The following is a 23,951-nucleotide window of genomic DNA, read 5'->3' as shown; positions in this document are numbered from 1 at the left end:
CGATGGATAGCTCGAAGGTATATGTCACACGGCGGACAACCGCGGGAAAAAGGAAGGAAATTTACGGTCCATGTGCTCAGTTAAGCCGAACGTGAATTGTGCGCGCTAGCACTTCGATTTTCACTTTGTTTCCGGCGTTCGCATCCATTGTTCACGGATGAAAGTTCTTCATAAGGCGATGTGCTGCATGTTTTTCTATCGGTAGGGCTTGTTAGACCCAGTTCGCTGTGCCCGAGCAAGCTCTCGTCGCGATCAGCCATTAAGTGAACAGCCACTAGTCTGGTGTGCAGTTTGTAACCCGGTCGCATAGCGCGCAACACAACCCGGTGCAACGCAACGCAACGCAACACACACACACACACACACACACACACACACACACACACACACACACACACACACACACACACACACACACACACACACACACACACACACACACACACACACACACACACACACGCACACGCACACAACACACATACATACATACATACATACATACATACATACATACATACATACATACATACATACATACATACATACATACATACATACATACATACATACATACATACATACACGCACACACACACACACGCACACACGCACGCACGCATGCACACGCACACACACACACACACACACACACACACACACACACACACACACACACGCACGCGTGCACACGCTTCCTATCAAAAACAGCAACAGACGCCGAAGGTAAGTGGGCAAGCGTTTGAGCGAAGGGCGTTTCGTAACTGGTGTGCGAGGCCTGGTTGTCGTAGGGAGGCAGAGACGCAAAGAACAGAAAGATATGCTGTGCAGTCGTTGCGCGTTCGTCAGCCAGACAAGTAACCAGTGCGCAGCTTCTTGCGTCCCGTGAGCCAAAGGAGAGACCCGGCGACGTTTCCCTTCGTGTTTTCAGAACGAATCCTGTCGCCAAGCGCGCAACACGCCGGCAGCTATGGATGAGACCGTGCCGACCAGCGCGACGTCGAGCGGGGAGCGTAATCCTGTGTGGACGAACCGGAAGGAGGCCCAGCTCATCAAAGGGTACCGCTGCATGAGGTGCTTGTGGGACCGCCAGAACCCGGACTACGCCGACGAACGCATGCGCCGCCTTGCCCTGGATATCATCGCCGTCTACTTGGACCTTGGGCTCAATGGTAAGGTCGCGACCGCGGCGTCCCTTCTACCTTTTGTTGCTTGTCGGGCGGCTGAGTAAAAAAAACAGGCAGTGTTTAGCTTCGCTGCTTGGCGCACAAATTTCTGACTGCAGAACCACTCCTCGCTCTGCTGCGCTGCTTTACTTAGCGCAGCAAAACCCAGGGGCGTTATGAAGCGCTAGGTACTCTAAAGACAATCGATATTTTGCCACTTATTGCTCCTCTTTATTTCGTTCGCACATGGCAAGGTCTTCTCTGCGCCAAAAAGGACTTTCACGTTGTTTAGCGTGGCGGCGGCCGAAGAATTTTTCGTCGACCACAGCACGATACTGCGGACGCAACCGCCTCCTCTTAGCTCTCACTTAAGGAGAATTCCAATCGGCGATCCGGAGCACGAAAACTTGCTCAGCGAAATCGAAGCGCTGTTTCAATGGGTGATTTCTATGCTGACCCCGAGTTGTGTGATTGGACCGCTACTGCACGCTCCCTAGACACGTCTGCCCTTAGACACATTGCTCCTTCGCGGATTCGGAGAACGCTGCGGGTCGTCGATTGGAATTTGCCTTTAGGGCGCGCGAAGTTCTGGCGTCGCGCCAACTCTTGCTGCCACAATATACTAGGCGAAAGCCTTGCTAGCCCCACTGGACGAAATTCCGTTGGAGGCCGGAGTCAAGGCCCGAGAGCTAGTGCCAGATAGATGGAGTCGCAACAGCAGCATCGATTGCGATGATGCACACCTCTCCTTCGCGTTTGAAGTGCCATTTGCTCGTACGGTATATCTGGCGGTCCGCCATGTGGCGCCAGGTTTCCCGTCTACATTTGTACCATAATTTTGGCGCAACTGTTTGCCGTACACGTTCCGGGTGGTGTGTATTGTATATAGCTTACATGTGCTGGTCAAGCTGATGGCTAGCTAGCCACAGGGATGGGAACTGGCGACATATGCACCTGCTATTGTATGCCTTCCCAGACTCTCTCTCCCCGAAAGTGCGATTGAGGTGTCCACCGAGATGTCAGACAGTTATTGCGACATTTCCTTGCCTCAAAAACCGTGCGTCGTGTACAGCGTTCCGGGTGGTGTCACATGAGTCCTCGTTGCTCATAAGCACGCATGTGACAATCAAGGTTGAGGCTAGCTCGGGAGAGTTATTGGAACATAGTGTCGGAGTGTTTGAGTCGGACCCTTGCGGATTCAGCCTTTCAGGAAGCAGCAGTGCGAGGAGCGTCTGCGTTTCATTTCGGAGTGCGCACCATGCGTCGAGGTGCAACGCTCAGGAACGCTCGTGGTCGAACGCACAAATACAGACATGCTTTCGCCTCCACAGCATGTAAGGGGTCTTAAGTGCACCCAGAATTTTAAGGCGAAAGCCTTTCTTGGCTCATCGTTGTCCGTCCGTCTGCGAAATCTGTCACACTATGACGTCTTCAATGACATAATTGCTATAACCCATATACTCTTAGTGATTATAAGTAACGTGTGATTGGTAATGTAGCATTAATTTTCTACCATACAATAATAAGATAATAACAGTACTACTAATAAATAAAAAAAAATAAAAATAAATAACGAAATTTATTAAAAAAACGGCCGTGGCTTAGCTTGGTAAAGCCTGGTGATTGCGAAGCATTGCCGAGCTGCCTTGTTCGTAGGCACCATCGTAACATCTGGCTGTATGACTGCCTTGGCGAGAGGAGCGGAGCTGTTTTATACAGCTGGCGTGACGTCACTCCGACCGTAGCGCCCCTGGTGAGAGGAGCGGGAGTTGAGCCGCCGTTGGTGGCTACCGCCTCGCCTTGCGACGGCGTGAGATGGGGCCCCGTTTTTACATAGCTGTTGTGACGTCACTCTAGGTCACGTGGTGTGACGTCACGCAGTGAGGTCACGCTAAAGGTGAATGGTGCCTACCACCGCCTCGCCACGGAACGGGCTGAAGTGCGACCTAAAGTAGTATTGCTTCGCAATAAAATGATGTCAGCGTCCTTGCTTGAGAGGAAAGGACGCGTTCTGAAGAATCCAGTCAAAAACACACCCGCCGCGGTGGCTCTGTGAATAGGGCGCTCTACTACTGATCCGGACTTCCCGGGATCGAACCCGACCGCGGCGGCTGCGTTTTCATGGAGGAAGAACGCTAAGGCGCCCGTGTGCTGTGCGATGTCAGTGCACGTTAAAGATCCCCAGGTGGTCGAAATTATTCCAGAGCCCTCCACTACGGCACCTCTTCCGTTCTTCTTTCACACCCTCGTTTTTCCCTTCCCTTACGGCGCGGGTCAGGTGTCCAACGATATATGAGACAGATACTGTGCCATTTCCTTTCCCCAAAAACCAATTATTATTATTATTATTATTATTATTTCTGCGGCATTCGCTTGCCTCAAACTCAATTTTCGTATCAAAATTGTGACGTAATCGTGCGTCGTATACAGCGTTCCGGGTGGTGTCACACAAGTTCCCGTTGCACATAAGCGCACATCTGACAGTCAAGATTGAGGCTAGCTCGCCAGAGTTTTTGGAACCTAGTGTCCAAGTGTTGGAACTGGCACATATGCACCTGCTATTGTATGCCTTCCCAGACTATCTGTCCTCGGACCCTTGTTAATTCAGCGTTTAAAGAAGCAGCGGTGCGGGGCGCGTCTGCGTTTCATTTCGCAGTGCGCAACCTGCGTCGAGGTCGAACGCTCATGAACGCGCGAGGTCGAAGGCACATATGCACACATCCTTTCGCCTCCACAGCACGTAAGGGTCCTTAAGTGCAACCAGAATTTTAAGGCGAAAGCCTTTCTTGGCTCTTCGTTGTTCGTCCATCTGCGAAATTTGTCACACTATGACGTCATGAATGGCATAATTGCTATAACCCATGTACTCTTAGTGATTACTAAGTAAGGGGTTATTAGTAAGCAACCTTTAAATTGAGATTAGACATTAATAATAATAATAATAATAATAATAATAATAATAATAATAATAATAATAATAATAATAATAATAATAATAATAATAATAATAATAATAATAATAATTATTATTATTATTATTATTATTATAAATATAAATAATGAAATTTAAAGAAAAATATGCAAATAAATTAAAAAATAAACTTTAGAAAATCATAAATGAAAACGTTTTAACAAGAAAATAAAACAAACAAAAAATAATATAAAGAATAGAAAATGAAAAACAAATAAAAAATAAAAGAAGTAGCCAAACTGGGCGCAGAGAGGCTTTCGCCTCGCTCACTTTAGATCGCCGAAGTGCCCCCTGAATTTTTTTATTCTTAGGCCGCGTGATGGCTGTGGCGTCAAGCCACGCGAAAAGCAGAAGAGCCATAATCGACCACAGGCCACGCGAAAGTTTTGGTGTCACGCTAAGTCTGGCTCCCGTCACTTGTTTCTCCATCTGCTTGTCCTCAGCTCTTAGACCGTGCTATTGTTCTCGCTTCGGGCCAGCTGTGTCATCGAACTACACTGAAGCTCGACTCATGGTGGTGGTCTCCGTAAAACCGCGCTCGCCGTAAAAGGAGAGAGAAGCAGGTTGCGTGACGGCGGTGGTAAACATATTAAAGCCAAAGCTTCACTGGCCGCATGTTGAGCAGTTTCACGTGATTCGTGGAGAACCGTGCTGCGCATGCGCGAGCAGCAGTGACGACACACGGCGCATTTCTCTCTCTCGCCCCCTAGTCACAGCTGCGCATGCGCCACTTGTAGCACCGAGCCACAGGTGTTCCGCCGCTGCGCAGCGCCGCGCCTTTCCTCAAAATGCAACTTTCAATTTTCTCGTTTCTCTTTCTTCTTTCCCTCCCTCCTTTATCCCTTCCTTTACGGCGCGATTCGGGTGTCCACCGAGATATGTGAGACGGTTACTGTGCTTTGCGCGCTCACCGCGCCATCTGGCATGACGTCACACCACGCGGCTCGCCGCCGCTGCAGTTTGGTATGACGTCACACCATGTTCCTCGTCTTTGCGCTCGCCTCCGCTCGCTTCGCCAGCAGCGTCGCATGCCTGATAACATGTCGGAAGGTTGAAAAAAAGAGCTCGTGCGCGCCGCAACCACAGTTGTGTCGTCTTTAATGCGACAACATAGCTAGACAACCAGACTAACCTGGACTTGCAATCAAGATTAACCAAGGCTAACCATTGTATGCCATAACTTGTGGAGGGTGAACCACATTTATTGGACGTCCCGGTAACCGCGGCTGCTGAGACGGTGGAGTGGGCTGTTGACGTTCCTGGCCAGGCTGGTGCTGAAATCTGTTGCACGAGCTAGAGCTTTTGGTTTCGCGCGAGGCAGGTCGCGCCAACTTCATCTTCATCAGCGCCGCTACAGATGCCAGCGCCGCTACCGATGCCCCCCCTCCCCTAGCGCGGCGCGATGCGCGATAAAGGAAAAAAAATGGAGAGTTATGTACAAGCCTCGTAAAGGGCCTGGAGATATGGGCGAGCACAAAATGTCCAGGGGGTAGCGGAAGTCGATGATCCGAGTGGGGCACCGGCGTTGGGTTCAGGCCTCGGGAGGTCGGACAAGGCTTAAGAACGGTGGCCGAAGGAGGGCCACGGGGCAGTAGGATGAAATCAGAATATGGGTGTCCCAATAGGCACAGGCGAACGGCACACTGCTCACGTGAGAAATGGGGCGCTGGGAGGTGACCCATAAAAGATCACTGTTGAAAGCAGAAGTGTCTCGGTGGCAGGAGGTTTTGGGAGACGGGAAGGAGACACTGTTGTGCGCGAAAGTTTCAGGTGAAAGGGGCGGCGCTGAGCTGGACTGAGGAACAGAGCGCAGGTCATGGGAGGCAGAGTTCGGCTGATGTGGGAGCATCTGGGCTTGCAAAAGGCCAGACTGATGAATTGCGCGACTGCGGCCGCTCAGGTGTCCAAGCGCAGGGAAAGCGGATGTGGGACCGAGGGCAGAAGGGTGCTGTGTGTCGAGCTTACAAGAGGACTGTGCCGGAATATGTGCGCCGGAATGCACATTACAGGTCGGTGGGACAACTGAGGTCGACACAGCGCTCTTGGCATCGGGCGGGCGCCAATGCCCGCCAGTGGCATGACCGGCGCCCGGGGGTTCGGAGGCGTGGAATGAAACGGAAGAGTCCGAGTCGACGCTGGGGCGCACGGGGCGTGGGGCATCCCTGGAGGCAGTGGTAGCGGCGCTTGAAGGGGCGGGTGGAGCAAGCTTAGCACAGACCACGGTGTAGGATGAAGCAGCTGATTGGGAAGGGTGGCAAGAGACCGACGCGTGCTCGCGTGGCACTTGCCGAACCATGTGTGGGAGCTCAATCGGAGGCGGCAATAGTCGACACACCGGTGTGGGGAGCGGCTCCGGGGCGTAAGCTGGCGTAGGGAAAACTGAAGCAGCTCAGGTCGAGAATGCGGCCAGGGGCGGTGAGTCGAGTGACGCCGCAGCTTCCGAGTCCGGAACAGGAGCGCAGAGAGTCGGCGGGAAATCCAAGACAAAATATGCGGTCAAGCCCTTCGTGAAATCGGCGTATATGTCGGGACCGGGAGGCGGCAACCGCAGCTGTGCCAGGAGACCGGGTGGTAGTTCGCGGCTGGCGTGCTGATAGCGCAGCAGCTGGCTGGACACGTTGTGGACATGAAAGTGCGAGTCCAGCAGCGCCAGCCACAAAACGGGGTCCCTGGCATAAAACGCGGGCAGGCCGCGCAGCCGAGGAATGAAGGGGCGTTGATACGGCTGAAGGAGCTCACCGGACGTGATGGGAGGTGCATGCATGGCGATGAAAAGCTGCCGAAAGCATGGTGCGAACAGGGGTCGTGTAGCGGCAAGGCCAAGTGGCGGGACAGGACGGGCAGGAGCGCAGAGCTGGTGGGAGCGGCGTTGCGTGCGTCGAAACTCTCGTCCGGTGTCACCGGATGTGGAGGGTGAACCACATTTTTTATACGTCCCGGTAACCGCGGCTGCTAAGACGGTGGAGTGGACTGTTGACGTTGCTGGCCAGGCGGGTGCTGAAATCTGTTGCACGAGCGAGAGCTTCTGGTTTTTTGCGCGCACCTCTTCGGGAGGGCTCATGCTGTCGACATGATAAATATATTTGCACCGGGACATGTTCAATATTCGCTGCTCAACTCATGTTGTACTGCAAGCACGGCCTATGGGTCGCCGGGGCTCATACCTGCTCATCCTGCAAGGCCCGTTGACTCTCCCGAAGTACCTTACCTACTACGGTGCGATCGTCAAACCACAGCCCTTCCGACCTCGTCGTATTTTTTGTTATCACTGCCACAAAGAAGTACATATCAAAAATACCTGCCCTAATCCAGCAGCTGTGGCCGACATGAATGAACCAACAGTTGATAGTGCCCTGTGCAAATCGCCGGACCATGACATTCGCTCCCCCACTTGTCCAAAGAAGCAAGCGAAGAAGTTTCACAAGTCGCCTTCAAAAATGGATGTTCCTACAAGTAATCGCTTTGCAGCTCTCGCATGTGACGACAACGACTTCCCTGAACTTCCTTTATCTGAGCCCGCTGCTCACCATACGTCTCCTCACCAGCGTACATATGCACAAGCGGCTCACTTTCCCGGATCAAATCGTACGCCAAAACGTCCAGTGCATCCGTCACATGTAGATACCACTGACGAAGACACAGTTTTAGACAATGCAATCGCGGAGGCTCGCCGCCGACTAGACGAACTCACCCAGCGCCGGGAACAGCGTCGTTCTCAATCCTCTCGAAGAATTCTGATAACTCGGGAGCAATCATCAGAGGAATCACCTAGGGTAAGCACTGGGCCACAATCAGGTGCCGACCACCTGTTAGTCGTGACTACCCCGACAGTGGATAAGATATTAGCGCTGATGAAGCAGGTGACATCCCTGATCGTGGAAGCTCTTCGGCCTCGTCATGGATAGCGCATCATCATCGGTGCTGGTGCAGTGGAACTGTCGAGGATTCGCTAATAAGGCCTCTGAAGTGAACATCCGCCTTCGCGACGGAAAGCTGAGGGCATGGGCGTTCCTACTGCAAGAGCATAATGCACTCCCACGCCTTTCAGGTTTCTGCGCATACCATTCACCCTCTATCCCTGATCGCCGTTGCACCGCCTCCTCCCTCATTCCAGGTAAATCTGCAATTTATATTCACAGTTCAGTTCCGCACACACCGCTCAACCTTTCACGGTGGTTCAACACACGTCAAGAGGTTGTCGCCCTTCTCTTAAAACCTGCACGCACACCCCTTATTCTAGTTCCTTTTTATAGTCGCCCTGGCTCCGCATCTTCCAATCTGGGATGGGTTCGTTTTCTACGTTCTACCAACTCGGGTATCCCTATTCTAATTGGTGGTGACTTCAACGGCGCACACACTGCGTGGGGTTGCCCATCGGATTCCTCAAGGGGTGCACACATCCAAGGGAGCTTTTCGGATCATTCCTTTCAACTTTTAAACCACCCGAATACTTCTACCCGCCCACGAGGTGGCCCGTATTCACCTGATTTGACTTGGTGGTTAGGCCCAGGTAACCCACGTTGGGCTGTTGATTCTGATACTTGGGGTAGCGATCACAGCCCTATTTTTATCTCCCGCACGCCTACGCGTCTGCGGAAAATACGCCGCACTGTACGGATAACATCATGGGACTCTGTATGCGCAGACAATCATTTATCTACATTCAACCCCTCTTCAGCATTTTCTACCCTCTCTGCTGTTCTCGCTACTCACACTATTACCACTACTGTAAATGAAGACGACCCAAACCCGGACATACATCTCTTGAATCTATGGGATCTTCGTCGCCAGGCGGATCTTTACGCTACTCGTCACCCCGATGACCCTTCGGCTCTTCCTACTCTTCACCGCGCTACCGCACGGGCGCGGCGCTATGTAAAGTGGCTAGGCAGGCAACGCTGGGCTGCATGGTGCGCCCGCCTGTCCTCTAAACAGGGCAATCGACATCTTCGGAGAATGTTTCACGCCATGGAGCGCCCTTCTCAGGTTGCAGACTACACAGAGAGCATTCGCCTTGCGCTAAATGTGGATGAGGACTCATTTGCACAACAAGCGGCCCGTCAATTTTTTCCGAACCATGACTGCACCGCTACGTCTCCACCTGACTTATCGGTAACAGAGCCCCCCGATGGGATTACTTCTGACCTCACCATGGCAGAGCTGCTGGCCTCCATTGAACGTTTAAAAACTACTACTACTCCCGGGCAGGACGGCATACCTAACTCCTTATTCCGTAACTTGGAAGGGAGGGCTTTGCAAACCCTACTTGATACATTTAACGAAGTGTGGCTTTCTGGCGTCATGCCGGGAGACTGGAAGCATTCTTTTGTGGTTCCAATACCCAAGTCAGGTCAGCCTCCAGTATCTCTCTCGGCCCTTCGTCCAATTTCTCTTACGCCTACCATCTGCAAGCTTTATGAAAACATTCTAGCCGTACGCTTGTCGTGGTGGCTGGAATCCCATGATTGTTACCCAGATTCCCAAATTGGTTTCCGCCCACAAATTGGAACGGAGGACGGCCTTGCTACTTTGGCTGCTGACGTGCTTGACCACTCTCCGCAGAGTCACCTTGTACGAACCGTAATCGCTACAGACATAACAAAGGCATATGATAACATCCTTCACTCTGCCATTCTTGCCTCCCTTCAAACTCTTGGTCTCCCTCACCGTTTCCTCCTCTCCATTCACGCCTTTTTAGCGAATCGAACCTTCAGCGTGCGTTTCCACGGAAAGCCTTTTGGTAATTTCACTTCCAATAGAGGAGTGCCGCAGGGCTCCGTTCTCGCCCCCATATTATTTAATGTGGCTTTAATTCCTCTTGTTCGAGCCCTAGAGACCATCCCTTCTATCCGCGTGTTTGCATAGGCCGATGATATCACCTTGTGGTGCTGTCATCCAGATGCGTCTATTCATCAGTCGGTCCTTCAACACGCGCTGGATGTATTGACATCTCGCCTCCCACCTCTGGGTCTAACACTCTCTCCTACTAAATCATGTTTCATTCGAATTGGAAATAAAGCCGCCTTACGGAAAGCTCCCCCTTTAAATTTTACGGTACATAACTCTCTGATTCCTCAGGTAGAAACTGTTCGTATTCTTGGTCTTCTCCTCGATACATCTGGGACTGGCACCCCGTGGCTGACAGCCACCCGTAAATCGGCTCACGCTACTCTAGGTCTGATTCGTCGCATAGCTATGTGCTCTGGTGGCGCACGTGCTCATACGGCCCGCCAGCTTGTGCGCTCTATTCTTCAGCCACGGATAGTATATCAGGCACAATTTCAACGTCTCACCCGCAGACAGTGGGACTCCCTTGAAGCTATCAATGGTGAGGCTATGCGCGTCATAACATATCTGCTTCGTTTAACACCCATACCAGTGCTACAGGAGTTCGCCCAACTTAATACACTCAGTGAAATCATCGACCAACGGGTGGCAAATAGAGCTCGGAAACAGTCTCTCAAACTTCATCGTTTAAAGACACTTCCACCGTGGTCCTATTGCCAGCTCACTGACAATCGCCCCACTGTTTCCCCGTCGGTATCAGCAGCGTATCTGCCTGAAGGGTGCATATTATACACAGATGCATCACATTTTGCAGAGAGGGGTGTTACTGCTGTGTATAGTCCATCTCATCCGCATCTCAACTCTCGCGCCACGCATACTGCGGATACGTGCACTCCCCTGGCATTGGAACTTCAAGCCATTTATAATGCCATTGCTTCCCTTCCGCTCGTTCCAACATTCAATACAGTTCATATTTACACCGACTCCCGCGCCGCCCTTAAACAGCTTAAGGCTGTTCGACGAACGTTCCAGATTTCACAATCTATTCATGTACTCTGCGCAAAGTATCCATGTCCTGTGCGCATACACTGGATTTGCGGCCATGCCCAGGATCCACATAACATTCAAGCGGATGCTATGACTCATCTTCATACGTTAGACGATCCGCCACCTTCCCCTCTTCCCCCAGATCCGTTCCTGTCCCATTTTTCCGATTCCGAAGTTCTGCGCCAGCGAACACGCGCTCTAATTCCTCCGTGTTCGCACCCTCTTCCCCGTAGTCTTACTCGGCAGGAGGAGGTATCCGTGCGCCGGATTCGGGCAGGGGCGGCTCTGACACCATCTGTCCGTCATCGGTGGCGTGCCAAAGATCTGCCAGTACCTGACAGGTGCCCTCACTGTAGCGCTGCACCGGACATTTGTGATGTGCCCAGCGACGGCTTCCATCAGAAAACGGCTCCTCAGGGAGGTGGGCCTGCGGTGGAACCGCGATAGTGACTACGTGAAGTGGACTATGGACAACCGTTTCATTAACAACCTCTGCGACTACCTCAGCGCAACGGTTCTTCACTCCTTCTTTTAACTTTCAATCCCGTGCATTCCTTCCCCCTTTCCGTTTTCAACTTATGCCTCATGACACACTTCTCGAATAAAAAAAAAGAGCTTCTGGTTTCGCGCGAGGCAGGTCGCGCCAACTTCATCTTCATCAGCTCCGCTACCAGCTTTCGCTACGTATATCCTGGCACTGCCAATTTTCTCTCTCTCGCTCCCTAGTAACTACTGAGCATGCGCCACTAGTAGCACCGAGCCACAGGTATTCCGCCGCTGCGCAGCGCCGCGCCTTTCCTCAAAATCCAACTTTCAATTTTTAGTTTTCTCTTCCTTTACCGGGCGGTTCGGGTGTCCACAGAGACGGTTACTGTGCCATTCCTTTTCCTCAAAAACCAAACAAAACAAGTGAGCTGACGGCGTTCATACAGTTCATTGGCGTTGACAACTTTGCCAAGACCGTTCATTTTCACGAAAGGAAAGGGCCACAACCGGCTCCGTGGGTCAGTGGAGACCTCAATCTCGCTTTCGCTTTGTATATCCTGGATTAGCTGGGCTAATCCACAATAACTTTATATTGAGCCTCAAGGGAAGAAAAGGGGTGGGGGGTGGGTTAGTGATGGTTGTCTCCCTTTATGGGTGCAATCATAGGGCGCATCGATGTAGCTCGGCACTTTCACTGATGTAGCCTACTCAGTCCAAAACCCTGGCTGCTGACGCGGCGTCCTCTCGATCAGCCGTTGCTGGCCGCTCGGGTCTGAGCCAGGAGGAGAAATAAGGGTGGGATATGAGTGGTACGTTTGTTCCTTGGCGGGCTTGGGCATAATTAGACGGTGTCTTAGATTATGGGTTTTCGGTTGTCACACGTATTGCAACATTTGGGGTATTGGGTGGGCAGAAAGAGAACTATATTTTTACAGAGTAAAGGGAAAGCACGTCGAGGACGTAATGTACCAGGAGTGGCAGTAGGAATTCAGCCCCCGGTGGTGGAGCCAGCCAGTTCTCCCGGTCCTCGGAGCATGTCTTGGTATAGGATGTGCGGGCTCCACTCTCAAATGGCATACTTGTTTTTCTGATGTACATCAGTGTGCGCAAGTTGGGGTTCCAGGTAGACCAAGAATGTATGTGTTATAGCCTCTCGTCATCAGTCACTTCGGGCTCAAACCACTGGCAAAAATGACACTTTACCGTTCGAATTCATGTAATGCAGATGCATCGATGCAATTAACACTGTAATTAATGCTAAGAGCAGGAGAATGGAAGGTGTTTTCCGTGAATTGTCGACATCGTATAATTCTCGCGGACCTTCATGTGTGGATATTTTTCCGCGTGCCCATGGGATAGCAGACGACGAGGAGGAAGTGGGCCTGTGGGCGAGTCAGCCATCTTGTGCATTCTTCTCCGCTGTGCTTCTCATTTTGTGCCAATGCAAATGTCGCAAGCCTTCTTTACACCTTCTGCCATGCCAAGTGGAGGAAATGCTTACCTACGACGTAGTCTAACCGTCCACCAGTCCGTGGCCTTCGCCTGTGGTACTGGTGACGAAAAGAGACAACACTTTACGATGCTGTGTCGACTATCGGCCACAGGGCCACTTTGTCCCAGTCGTCTGCTCTCCCATGGGCACGCGGTAATATAACGATGCCTTAAACTCAGAGCAGCCGCCTCGGAAGCTGTTTTACTTCGCATTGTACGCTGTGTTTAGTATTGCTAGATCGGGGCACATTGTCAATCGACGTGACGTATTAGGTGGCGATATGTACGCCACCGCAATGAAGCTTAAGAAAATTAAATAGGGACCGCTCTAAGGAGTGACAGAACCCGCATTTGAATAATGATAGCTGCAGCCGGGGCACGCGGTTCAAAAGCTTTCAACTCCCTTACAGGAGTGCCAGATGTGGTGGGAAAGATCCAAGAGCTGCGCGACCAGTACGCCAAGGAACTCGAAAAGGAAAGCCGGAGACGTCCAACAAGGCACTTATTCTACCGCTGGGTCCACCTTGAGCGCATGGAATTCCTGCGAAGCGCTGTCACTGCCGACGAGCGCGAGCAGGCCCAAGTTGACGTGCCACTCCTGGTAAGTCGTGTGAGTTGAGTCGTTTCATGCATAGCACGCCACGCTGTTCCTCTTTCTGCTTTCATTCCTACCTAGTTCACTATTCTTCCCTCAAAGCCAATTTTCTTGTTTGCTCTGCCAACATGCGCGGTCATACTGTAATGTATTCCTTGTGCCGAGCGAAAAGTAATAAATGCTTTTCCTGCTGGCTTATTATGGCGTAAGCCTCTCTTGGCTCAAGAGTGGCGTGCACGGAAGTTGTGGACGGAAGTTTGTCGACGGAAGCTGTCCGCACGAACTGAGCGGCATAAGTTGTATGGTAAATAAAACAAATTTGTAAGCGTCGATTAAGCAGCAGTTAATAAAGGAAATGGAAAATGAAAATGAATATAGAATCCAAAAATAAACATAAACACAAAATGAATAAAATTAGGGAATAAATCAAGATAGAAATATCAAAACAAAAATAAAAGAATGAAAATAAAGAAAATGCCAAAGAAAAATGAAGGGACAAAGGACAGGGAAGGGCTTTCCGCTGTTAAGCAGACAAGTGCAAGGCTTTAACTTTTACATGCTACACCTGCCATTAGATGCGCTCTCATTGCTGACGACGGACATCAGAATTTGAAGTGAGCCCGAGTTGATGTGGAATCGGTCACACATCCGAGAGATTACTGCGGGAGGAAAAAAAATTGAGGGGAGACTTAAGCCCCGCCTGACACGGTAGCGTAATGGAGTAATTCCCATTTATGCGGAAGGTCGTTTCCTGCGTCACATTCATAGGTCTCTGGCAGTCCTCATACCCCTTCTGGATCAGTGGTGCAACGGCTAAGAGATACGCCACTGCCCTGCGATGGCAGGTGCTCCCAGCGGACGGATTTGTGTGGCCCATGTTGCTTCCCGAGTTGCGAATGACTAGTATAGACGCCACATGCCACGGTGGGCAGTTTGTTTACTGAACGGGGGGCACGTTGTGATGACGCCTCGAGGTCACGTGACCTAGGTGGCCCACCTGCCTCCTAGTTTGCTCTCTGGGGACCACCTGCCAAAGCCATGCCCGTGATTTTTCGCTGTCAATGCCGACACTGGATTTGCTGGAGAACGGGGCCTTTAATTCTATCGTGCTAAACTGTTATTTTTTTTTACGGAGCGGAGCGTAAACAAAGCACTGGAGGGTCTTGCTGTACATCAGACTTGCGTCTCTCAAAGCTACGCCGCGACTAAAGCGCTATACAGAGCTGCACTTTAGAGTCTCCTGGAAAACAGAATAAAATCAAGGCATCAGCGTTTTTACATTTTGTTTTCTGGTTTGTGGCTTATTGGGGTTAACGTCCCAATGCGACTCAGGCTATGAAGAACGCCGTAGTGTAGGCCTGAGGAAATTTCGACCACCTGGGGTTCTTTAACGTGCACCGACATCGCACACTACACGGGCCTCTAGAATTTCGCCTCCATCGAAATTCGACCGCCGCGGCCGGCATCGAACCCGCGTCTTTCGGGCCGACAGCCGAGCGCCATATCCACTCAGCCACCGCGGCGGCTATTTCTTTTTGTTGTTTTCGTATAAACCGGTGTCAGGCGGTGGGAATGACACCTGGTGCCTCCTCGAGCGTGACAAAAGACATTAGGAACAGGAAAGTTACCGTGTACATGATATTGTCTGCTGTGCCACAGACTACACAGCAGTGGGCGCACACATCGGCAGATTGCCTTTAGCGCGGCCAGATGATTGCGTTCCAAACTAGCTTGAGGACAGGCTCACCGTGAGGAACCAAAACTAATGATTCAGTCCTATAGGAAGCAGTGAGTTTGGGCAAGTTGGGCATCCGGGGAAGCACAGCGCATAAAAGAAGACGGAACGGCAGATGAGAGACAAGGCAAGTTCAAAGATTCTCCGTCTGCCGCTTCGGCGCTGTGATTTTAAGACGAAAGCCTTTCTTGGCTCATATGAGTCGCGTGGACGGAAGTTGTCCGCACAAACTGTCACATAAGTTTGTGTTACATAAAACAAAAATGTAAAAATTGATTAAGCAACGTAAATGTTATCAAGTGAAAAACAGAAATTAAAAAATACAAAAGAGTAAAATAAATACCAAAACTAAAAACGAATACAAAATCAAAAAAGAAAAATGAAAATACAGAAAAAAAGAAAGTAGAAATGCATGGCGAAAGAGGTCAGGGAAAGGCTTTCGCATTTGCGCTCTTAAGCAGACTTAAGAGCAATCCTATCATTATTAGAGCGCAGCTCTTGGGCGTCCGTTGCCGGGCTGAACGGCGCGTGCCTCGGCGTAACCGCGAAGCGGAGCAGAGGTGAAAGAGAGCGAGAAGAGGAAACCAGAGGAGGAGGGTACGATGGAAAGCTCGAAGGTATATGTCACACGGCGGACAACCGCGGGAAAAAGGAAGGAAATTTACGGTCCATGTGCGCAGTTAAGCCGAACGTGAATTGTGCGCGCTAGCACTTCGATTTTCACTTTGGTTCCGGCGTTCGGATCCATTGTTCACGGATGAAAGTTCTTCATAAGGCGATGTGCTGCATGTTTTTCTATCGGTAGGGCTTGTTAGACCCAGTTCGCAAGCTCTCGTCGCGATCAGCCATTAAGTGAACAGCCACTAGTCTGGTGTGCAGTTTGTAACCCGGTCGCATAGCGCGCAACACAACCCGGTGCAACGCAACGCAACGCAACGCAACGCAACGCAACACACACACACACACACACACACACACACACACACACACACACACACACACACACACACACACACACACACACACACACACACACACACACACACACACACACACACACACACACACACACACACACACACACACACACACACACACACACACACACACACACACACACACACACACACACACACACACACACACACACACACACACACACACACACACACACACACACACACACACACACACACACACACACACACACACACACACACACACACACACACACACACACACACACACACACACACACACACACACACACACACACACACACACACACACACACACACACACACACACACACACACACACACACACACACACACACACACACACACACACACACACACACACACACACACACACACACACACACACACACACACACACACACACACACACACACACACACACACACACACACACACACACACACACACACACACACACACACACACACACACACACACACACACACACACACACACACACACACACACACACACACACACACACACACACACACACACACACACACACACACACACACACACACACACACACACACACACACACACACACACACACACACACACACACACACACACACACACACACACACACACACACACACACACACACACACACACACACACACACACACACACACACACACACACACACACACACACACACACACACACACACACACACACACACACACACACACACACACACACACACACACACACACACACACACACACACACACACACACACACACACACACACACACACACACACACACACACACACACACACACACACACACACACACACACACACACACACACACACACACACACACACACACACACACACACACACACACACACACACACACACACACACACACACACACACACACACACACACACACACACACACACACACACACACACACACACACACACACACACACACACACACACACACACACACACACACACACACACACACACACACACACACACACACACACACACACACACACACACACACACACACACACACACACACACACACACACACACACACACACACACACACACACACACACACACACACACACACACACACACACACACACACACACACACACACACACACACACACACACACACACACACACACACACACACACACACACACACACACACACACACACACACACACACACACACACACACACACACACACACACACACACACACACACACACACACACACACACACACACACACACACACACACACACACACACACACACACACACACACACACACACACACACACACACACACACACACACACACACACACACACACACACACACACACACAACCTCCCCGCTACTCTGGCGAAGCGGCGCACGGGCAAAGGTTCGAGATGCTTCAAGCCCTCGAGAAGTCAGCTGTAAACGAGGGAGACGCAGCTTGACGCGACCTGCGGTGCCTGTTCCCTTTCTCAGCGACGCCGCTAGCTTCCAGCAGAGATCCAGAGCCGCCTCCGTTCGACACTGTGCGGTTCCCTATGGCGCTGCAGGTACCGCAGCAGGAGCGCTCACAAACTGCCTTACTGAGAAGCATTGGCTAATTTCTACCCTGAATTTGTTCCTATCATTGATGCAGGAGCCGGAACAAGGTGTGCCTCGCGTACGCCCTGAGGTTCCAGATAATGAAGCGGCGAACTCCACCCAGACCCTGGAGCCAAACCTCTCGTCGTACACCGGAGAGCAGGCCTCTATGCCTGTGCTGGTTCCGTACGCGGTGGAGCCAAACCTCTCGTCGTACGCCGGAGAGCAGACCTCAATGCCTGTGCTGGTTCCGTACGCGGTGGAGCGGGAGCCTAAGGAAGCTCTCAGTGTGCTTCATAATGAGTGCAGTGCAGAGGGTAGGGGGGTTGTATCGCCTCCTGCAGAGACCCGTGACTTGCCTGGCATGAGGGGAAATTGTCCTGTCGACTGCCCTCTCGGAAGTCTTGACTCTGCTAGTTTTACGGTATGTTGATGACTACCTGGTTCCTTTAGGGCGAATGCAGTATAGGACGAGGGAAGCAACCTTTCTCTCTGAAACCGCATGTGTGAAGTGCTTCAGGCGGCATTTTGAGGCTGCTTGAGATAATGCACGGGGTCCCAGCTGACGGCTCATTTCGATTCCTAGACTTCAGGTTCAGCTTCCTAGACGACCACGTGCAGGGGAAGTTCGGACGATGGGGGAAAAAGCCACTGCCTTTCCAAGTGGCACATTCTAAGCCAACCTTAAGGGTCACTGCACACAACTATTAATTTTAATGTTAGCAAAATTCAATCGTTTGGCATTTCGTGGGTATGTTGCCGCATGCCCGGCCGTGAAAGATGTTCTTAATAATGCAAAAGATTTGGAAGGCTATAGCAAAAACGAGAAATGCTTCTTAATTTGCTTTTAAGTGCAGTAATTATACGGCGTCTAGGCGGTAGCAAGGGCCAATATAGAGAGCGTTTAAAGAAACAATTGATGTTCTGGCAACACTCGCGATATCTTAAACTGGACAGCCCTCCAAGGTCCGAAGGCGGGGAAGTCGTTAACGCTCATAATCACTTTCGATTTAGGTGCTGCAAGTCGGGTTCCTGTTTCAAATAACTTTCGTTGGGAACTTGAGTGTTACGAGTAGGAACGATTGCGTCCTCTAAACGAAGCACTTGCTGCGAGAACTGCAGAGGGAACTGGTGCGCCTTTTTCTCCACTTATCCGCTTTGGAAAGGTGACAGGAAACTGTACATTTGCTGGATTAGGAAAATGCGTTCTTAAATTGAGTAAATTTTGAGTTAAATCGCGCACTTTTGGCTAATGACCACTTTTGCTTTTCGGGTTTACAGAACCCAGCGGCAGTGATGAAACCTTGTGCCTGTCTTCAGTACAGGGCGTTAGACAGAGGAGAGTAATCAAGTGCTTGATCTTGTCTTGTCCGCTAGGCACCAGGGAGAAGTGTGCAGACTTCGGCAGATGAGACTCAGTGTGGCACGATGGAGAACATTGCAAACTCGATACCTGCAGGCCAAGCAGAGTGTGAGTGACCAGAGCTAATGATTTTTTACGCAGCGGGCGCAACAAAGTGTGCCTGGCCGACGCCGTGACACTCCCGATGATGAAGAAACAGGGACCGCCTTCCTGGAGCCGGACCTGTCGTCGCACGCTGGAGAGTCTGCGGGCTCACCGCGGCAGTTCTTTTCCGTGCCTGCTCCGATGGTGCCGTGGGAGGCTGGACGAGTAGGTGCCCATGTTGTGAGCGCCGAAACTTTCTAACCACTTCAGGCGACTTTTTGAGAGCTTCCTACCTTCAAAGTAGCCTTTCTTTTTGTAGCTCTCAAAATTTGGGCAGCAAACGATTGTGGTGAGTTTAGTTTGCGATGCGTGTTAACCTTGAATGTATTGGGCCTGCTTTCTGTTAGGTGGTACAGTGTGCAAAGACATTTATTTTGCTTTCGGTTCTCTAAAATGACAGAACTTCAACTTCTGCCGCCACCCAGATTTGTTGATGTGAATGGTAACATGAGCACTCTCCTCTTGAGTACGCTGCTTGCATTCCCGGCTGACACTCATGTTTCCTCCATGGAGAATAATGCAGGCACACCACAATTAGCTCTCGCTGACGGCGTCATTCCATGTACCATTTTCTACCTCATGATTTTGTAAACAGCGACCAAAGATGTACAATATGGTTCAGCAAGCGTGTGTAGTCAATATTGTATTAACAATATCCGAAAGGAAGGCTTCTGCGCTGCCACTATTGAAGCTGCCCTAATGGCGTTGCACCCAATGGTTAATCAAAATGAGCAGCCCATAGTACGAGTAAAGTGTAAACCAATCTTCTTGTTCTCCACCCTTTTTGTTTCTAGCTTCTGTTTTCTTCCATGGCGCTTCTCCTGTTCTGTCGCGGCGGTCGTGTCTCGATGGAGGTGAAACGCAAGGCGCCCATTTGCTCTGCAGTCTCAGTGCAGATTAAAGATCCCAAGGTGGTTTAACATGCAACCCGGAGCCCTCCGCTTCGGCACCTCTTTTCTTCTTTCACTCCTTCCTCCGTCCCTCCACTCGAGGCATGGTTCGGGAGAAGTGAGAGAGGGTATGCACTTTCCTTTCCTGAGAAACATTTTTATCTCTCATTACTTGGCCCAGTGTGCGAAAACCCGCCGTCGTCAGAAACCCATGGCACAAACGCGGTACGCGAATCACGTCATCACCTTTCCTTGACACGTCTATGCCGCCGCCCAGGCAAGAGATGTAAACATTCCTGGTACTACAAAATGCAACCCTCCCCTCCGAGAAGGGCAAGTCGACCTCCAGGATGAAGGGAAACAAGTTCTCCCTGGAGCGGCAATACAATACCCCCTCAGTCGGATAACAAAGCAGACCTCACTCAGTATGGGAGCGGCTGACCCCCTCCGCCCCAGGCGCTGGACGAGAGGCATCGTTCCACCTGACTGGATTGGGCACATGTAAACTGTGGCATGTTGCCTCCGCGAGATACAGTATAGGAAATACAATGCTCCACTGTGGTATTCATGTTCAGGCAGCTAGAGATTGCACAAAAGGGAAAGGGCTCGACACCACTTCATCCTTCCCAGAGTAAAGTTGGTGTATGGAGTCATCATCCTCCAAAGTTGGAACCCTCGCGTCTATATCGTCAGGTGAGACAGCTGAATACCCGCAAGTAGCAGTTGACTGCTCGCGAAGTACGAAACCAGCGTTCGTGTACATGTAGGAATCTGCCTTGGGCTCTTCGCTGTGGCATATCTTCGTGTAATCACCACTTCGCGAGGCAGCGCAACCGACTTGTCGTTCGAGAGCATGCCACACAAGATGCAACGCGCTTCAGGTACCCGTAGAACGACGACCAGATCATGAAGTCGAATTTGCCTACGAACCCGATCAAGAAATGTAGTGTCAACACCATGGTGCCGCTCGGAAAAATACTGTCATTGCTCGGCAAAGTGGTCTGTTGCTCTCTCTCTCTCTGACAGATCTAAAGTGCTGTCATTCAAAAAAATCCTGACAAAAAAATGTGGGTGAAACACTACTGTATCGTGAGCTCCACGAATAAGATTCGAGTGACAGACCACAATGTGGCCTGTTTGTCGTCTTGCGTTGTCGCCATCTCTAAAAAGCAACATTGCACTTTGAAAACTAGCGCAGTCGCACTAAGCTCAGCGATATAACTCAGTGACAGAAACAGCTACAAGTGATGCTGTCGCATTTACACATCTTAAGAACTGCTTAGATGCCCGCATAATTTTTTTTTATTAGCGGTTTTTTGAGGAAAGTAAATGGCGCAATACCTGTCTCACTTCTCGGCGTACGCCTCACCCACGCAATGAGGGAAGGGAGGAAGGTGGGATTTGAATAAGAGAGGGGCAGAGGCCGCAGTGGAGAACTCCACAATAATTTCAACAATCTAGGGATCTTTAATGTGCACTGACATCGCCCAGCAGACGGGCGCCCTTTTTTTTTCTTCCGCGCCGGTGCGCCGTGTTCATTTGAATATTATTTCACCGATCCTCTCTAGCCTGTGCGGTGCTTCAATCCTACAGGCCTGCACTGTAATGGGATGGTGGAGACGTCGGACAACGTCGACGCCAATTTTTCACCGCGTCTTTAATCGACATATACTGCTGTTAAACACACCAATGATACTGATTATACAGCAGTGTTTCTGAAAATAAAGGCAAGCATGCTTCCCTCTGCACATTATACATTCGCACTCGCTCGGTTCCTGCATAAGCCAGGTGAAAGTATGCACAGCAATTGTGACAGCTCGGCAGGTAACACTCAGTGAATAGGCTGTTCAACAGGGCTGCTTGTTTATGTGAACTGACGCACAGCAACTTGTGCTGTTGCGTGCTGGTTAAGTTGCTCCGGATATGAAGGCCTCCAAGCCTAAATATCCGATGTTCGTCCAGCTCGCCTAGTGCTTTGATCACAGGGATAGCATTAGCTTTTTCTAGTGCTGCTCCCTCGCACCAAACATCATCTGTCCCTTGTTCACTTGGTGTACGTCGTCGCTACTGGCACCCGCCCGCGTGAAAGCTATGCTCTGTTCATTTTTCAGTGTGCACACGTAACACCAAGCCACAGCAGCCTAAATGGTTGCAGGAGTTGTCCCTTCAGTGGGGCTGCTAGGTTTGCCCTCGCGTGAGCATTCAGCAGTTAAGGCACATCAGTCATTGAGTGCACAGTACTTATAACCCTCCAGTATCATCGCAGCGGCCTGAACAGTGCCCATAGACTCCAGGTTGTGGTTCAACTTGCCTACAAAGAGGCCCTAATCTGTGAAACATTGCTGCAAGGGGCGCGGGAAGTATAGGAGCGTCCTAAATGCAGTAACTGGACCTGAATCCGCCTGTTCAAGGTTATTTGTGGAGCCGACATCTTCAACTAGCTTGCCAGTTATAGACACCTTCGGCACGGCATTGTTAGGAATCACTACGATGCGCCTATCCTGCTTGGAGCACGCCGGATCATATTTTGCAAAACATATCCTCGTAAGTGTTTCCTTGGTCAGAAATGATGACACAGTACCTCTTAGGAGAGGTCAGGTAACGAGTAGTGGAATTTTCACATTCTTGCATAATTAAATCGGCGCGCTGGTATAGCAGTAGTGTCCTAATAAAAAAAAACTGCCTGCAGATCCCGGACCAGCGTCAGCCACCTGAGGGCCTGGACCCCATCGTAGATGGCAGCCAGTACGAGCCAAACGTTCCGGCCGCACAGTTGTTTCCTATGGAGACCGAGCATCACGTCATCCAGTGCGGAAATCAGACGCCTCCTCACGTGGACACGGTGACAGGCCCTTGCTCCTCAGCAGAGGGCCCGTCTGCCAGCACCGAAATAGGCTCCCCCAACCCGGAAACAGGCCCCCGGTGCAGTTGTGCAGTTCTGGCTGTGCCTGAAGGAAGAGATCCCGGTGGACAGCAGGGGACGACACGTGTTAAAGGGGGTGCCGTCTACATCTGCTCGTACCCTGGTTGCGGCAGACGCCACACCAAGCGCAGGCACTTCGAGGCGCACCTGCGCTCGCACACCGGCGAGAAGCCGTACGAGTGCGACTGGGCCAACTGCGGCATGAAGTTTGCCCGCTCCGATGCGCTGTCGAGGCACTACCGCAAGCACACTGGGGAAAGACGCTACCCGTGCGAGCGGTGTGGGCGCGCCTTCTACCGCAATGAGCACTTGCTGACGCACCAGAAGACGCACAGGGGCGAATGAGCGACCCTTACGCGTCATTGTTTTTGCCCGCCAAAGTCTGCGGTATGGTCCTTTATTTGTTTTGCCGGTATTATATATTTTACTGTTTTACGTGTATTACGTATTTTTATTGTTTAAGCCCGATTTGCTTAAGCCAAGCCGTATCCTACAATGTGGTTGAATAAAATATATCATCCATAAAGCGTCGTCAGCTGCTTGCATGTGCCTGAGAACCTACAGTGAGCACATGCGCGCTTTGCTTATTTTGCCTACTGGTTGCATAGACTCCGGTATGGTAATGCTGTCAGCATCGCTACTCATTATATTTCTAAGTATTGAGGTATTCAACATATTTTCTGGCTCCAAAGATCCATAGATCTTGCCA

The 23,951-nt window shown here is 50.9% G+C and overlaps 1 protein-coding gene across 1 annotated transcript; it reads left to right on the top strand.

The window, feature by feature from the left end:
• The first annotated feature begins 970 nt into the window (after nt 1-970).
• Nucleotides 971-23,669, top strand: LOC144116458 (uncharacterized). Its single transcript, XM_077651201.1, has 5 exons — nt 971-1,172; nt 13,359-13,549; nt 17,978-18,346; nt 19,427-19,594; nt 23,009-23,669. Exons 1-5 carry the CDS (start codon nt 971-973, stop codon nt 23,585-23,587), a joined length of 1,509 nt encoding a protein of 502 aa, XP_077507327.1. The 3' UTR covers nt 23,588-23,669.
• Nucleotides 23,670-23,951: the final 282 nt, after the last annotated feature.

This window comes from Amblyomma americanum, chromosome 1, assembly GCF_052857255.1.
Source record: "Amblyomma americanum isolate KBUSLIRL-KWMA chromosome 1, ASM5285725v1, whole genome shotgun sequence".
NCBI lineage: Eukaryota > Metazoa > Arthropoda > Arachnida > Ixodida > Ixodidae > Amblyomma > Amblyomma americanum.
This window is presented reverse-complemented; position numbering and strand designations above follow the sequence as displayed.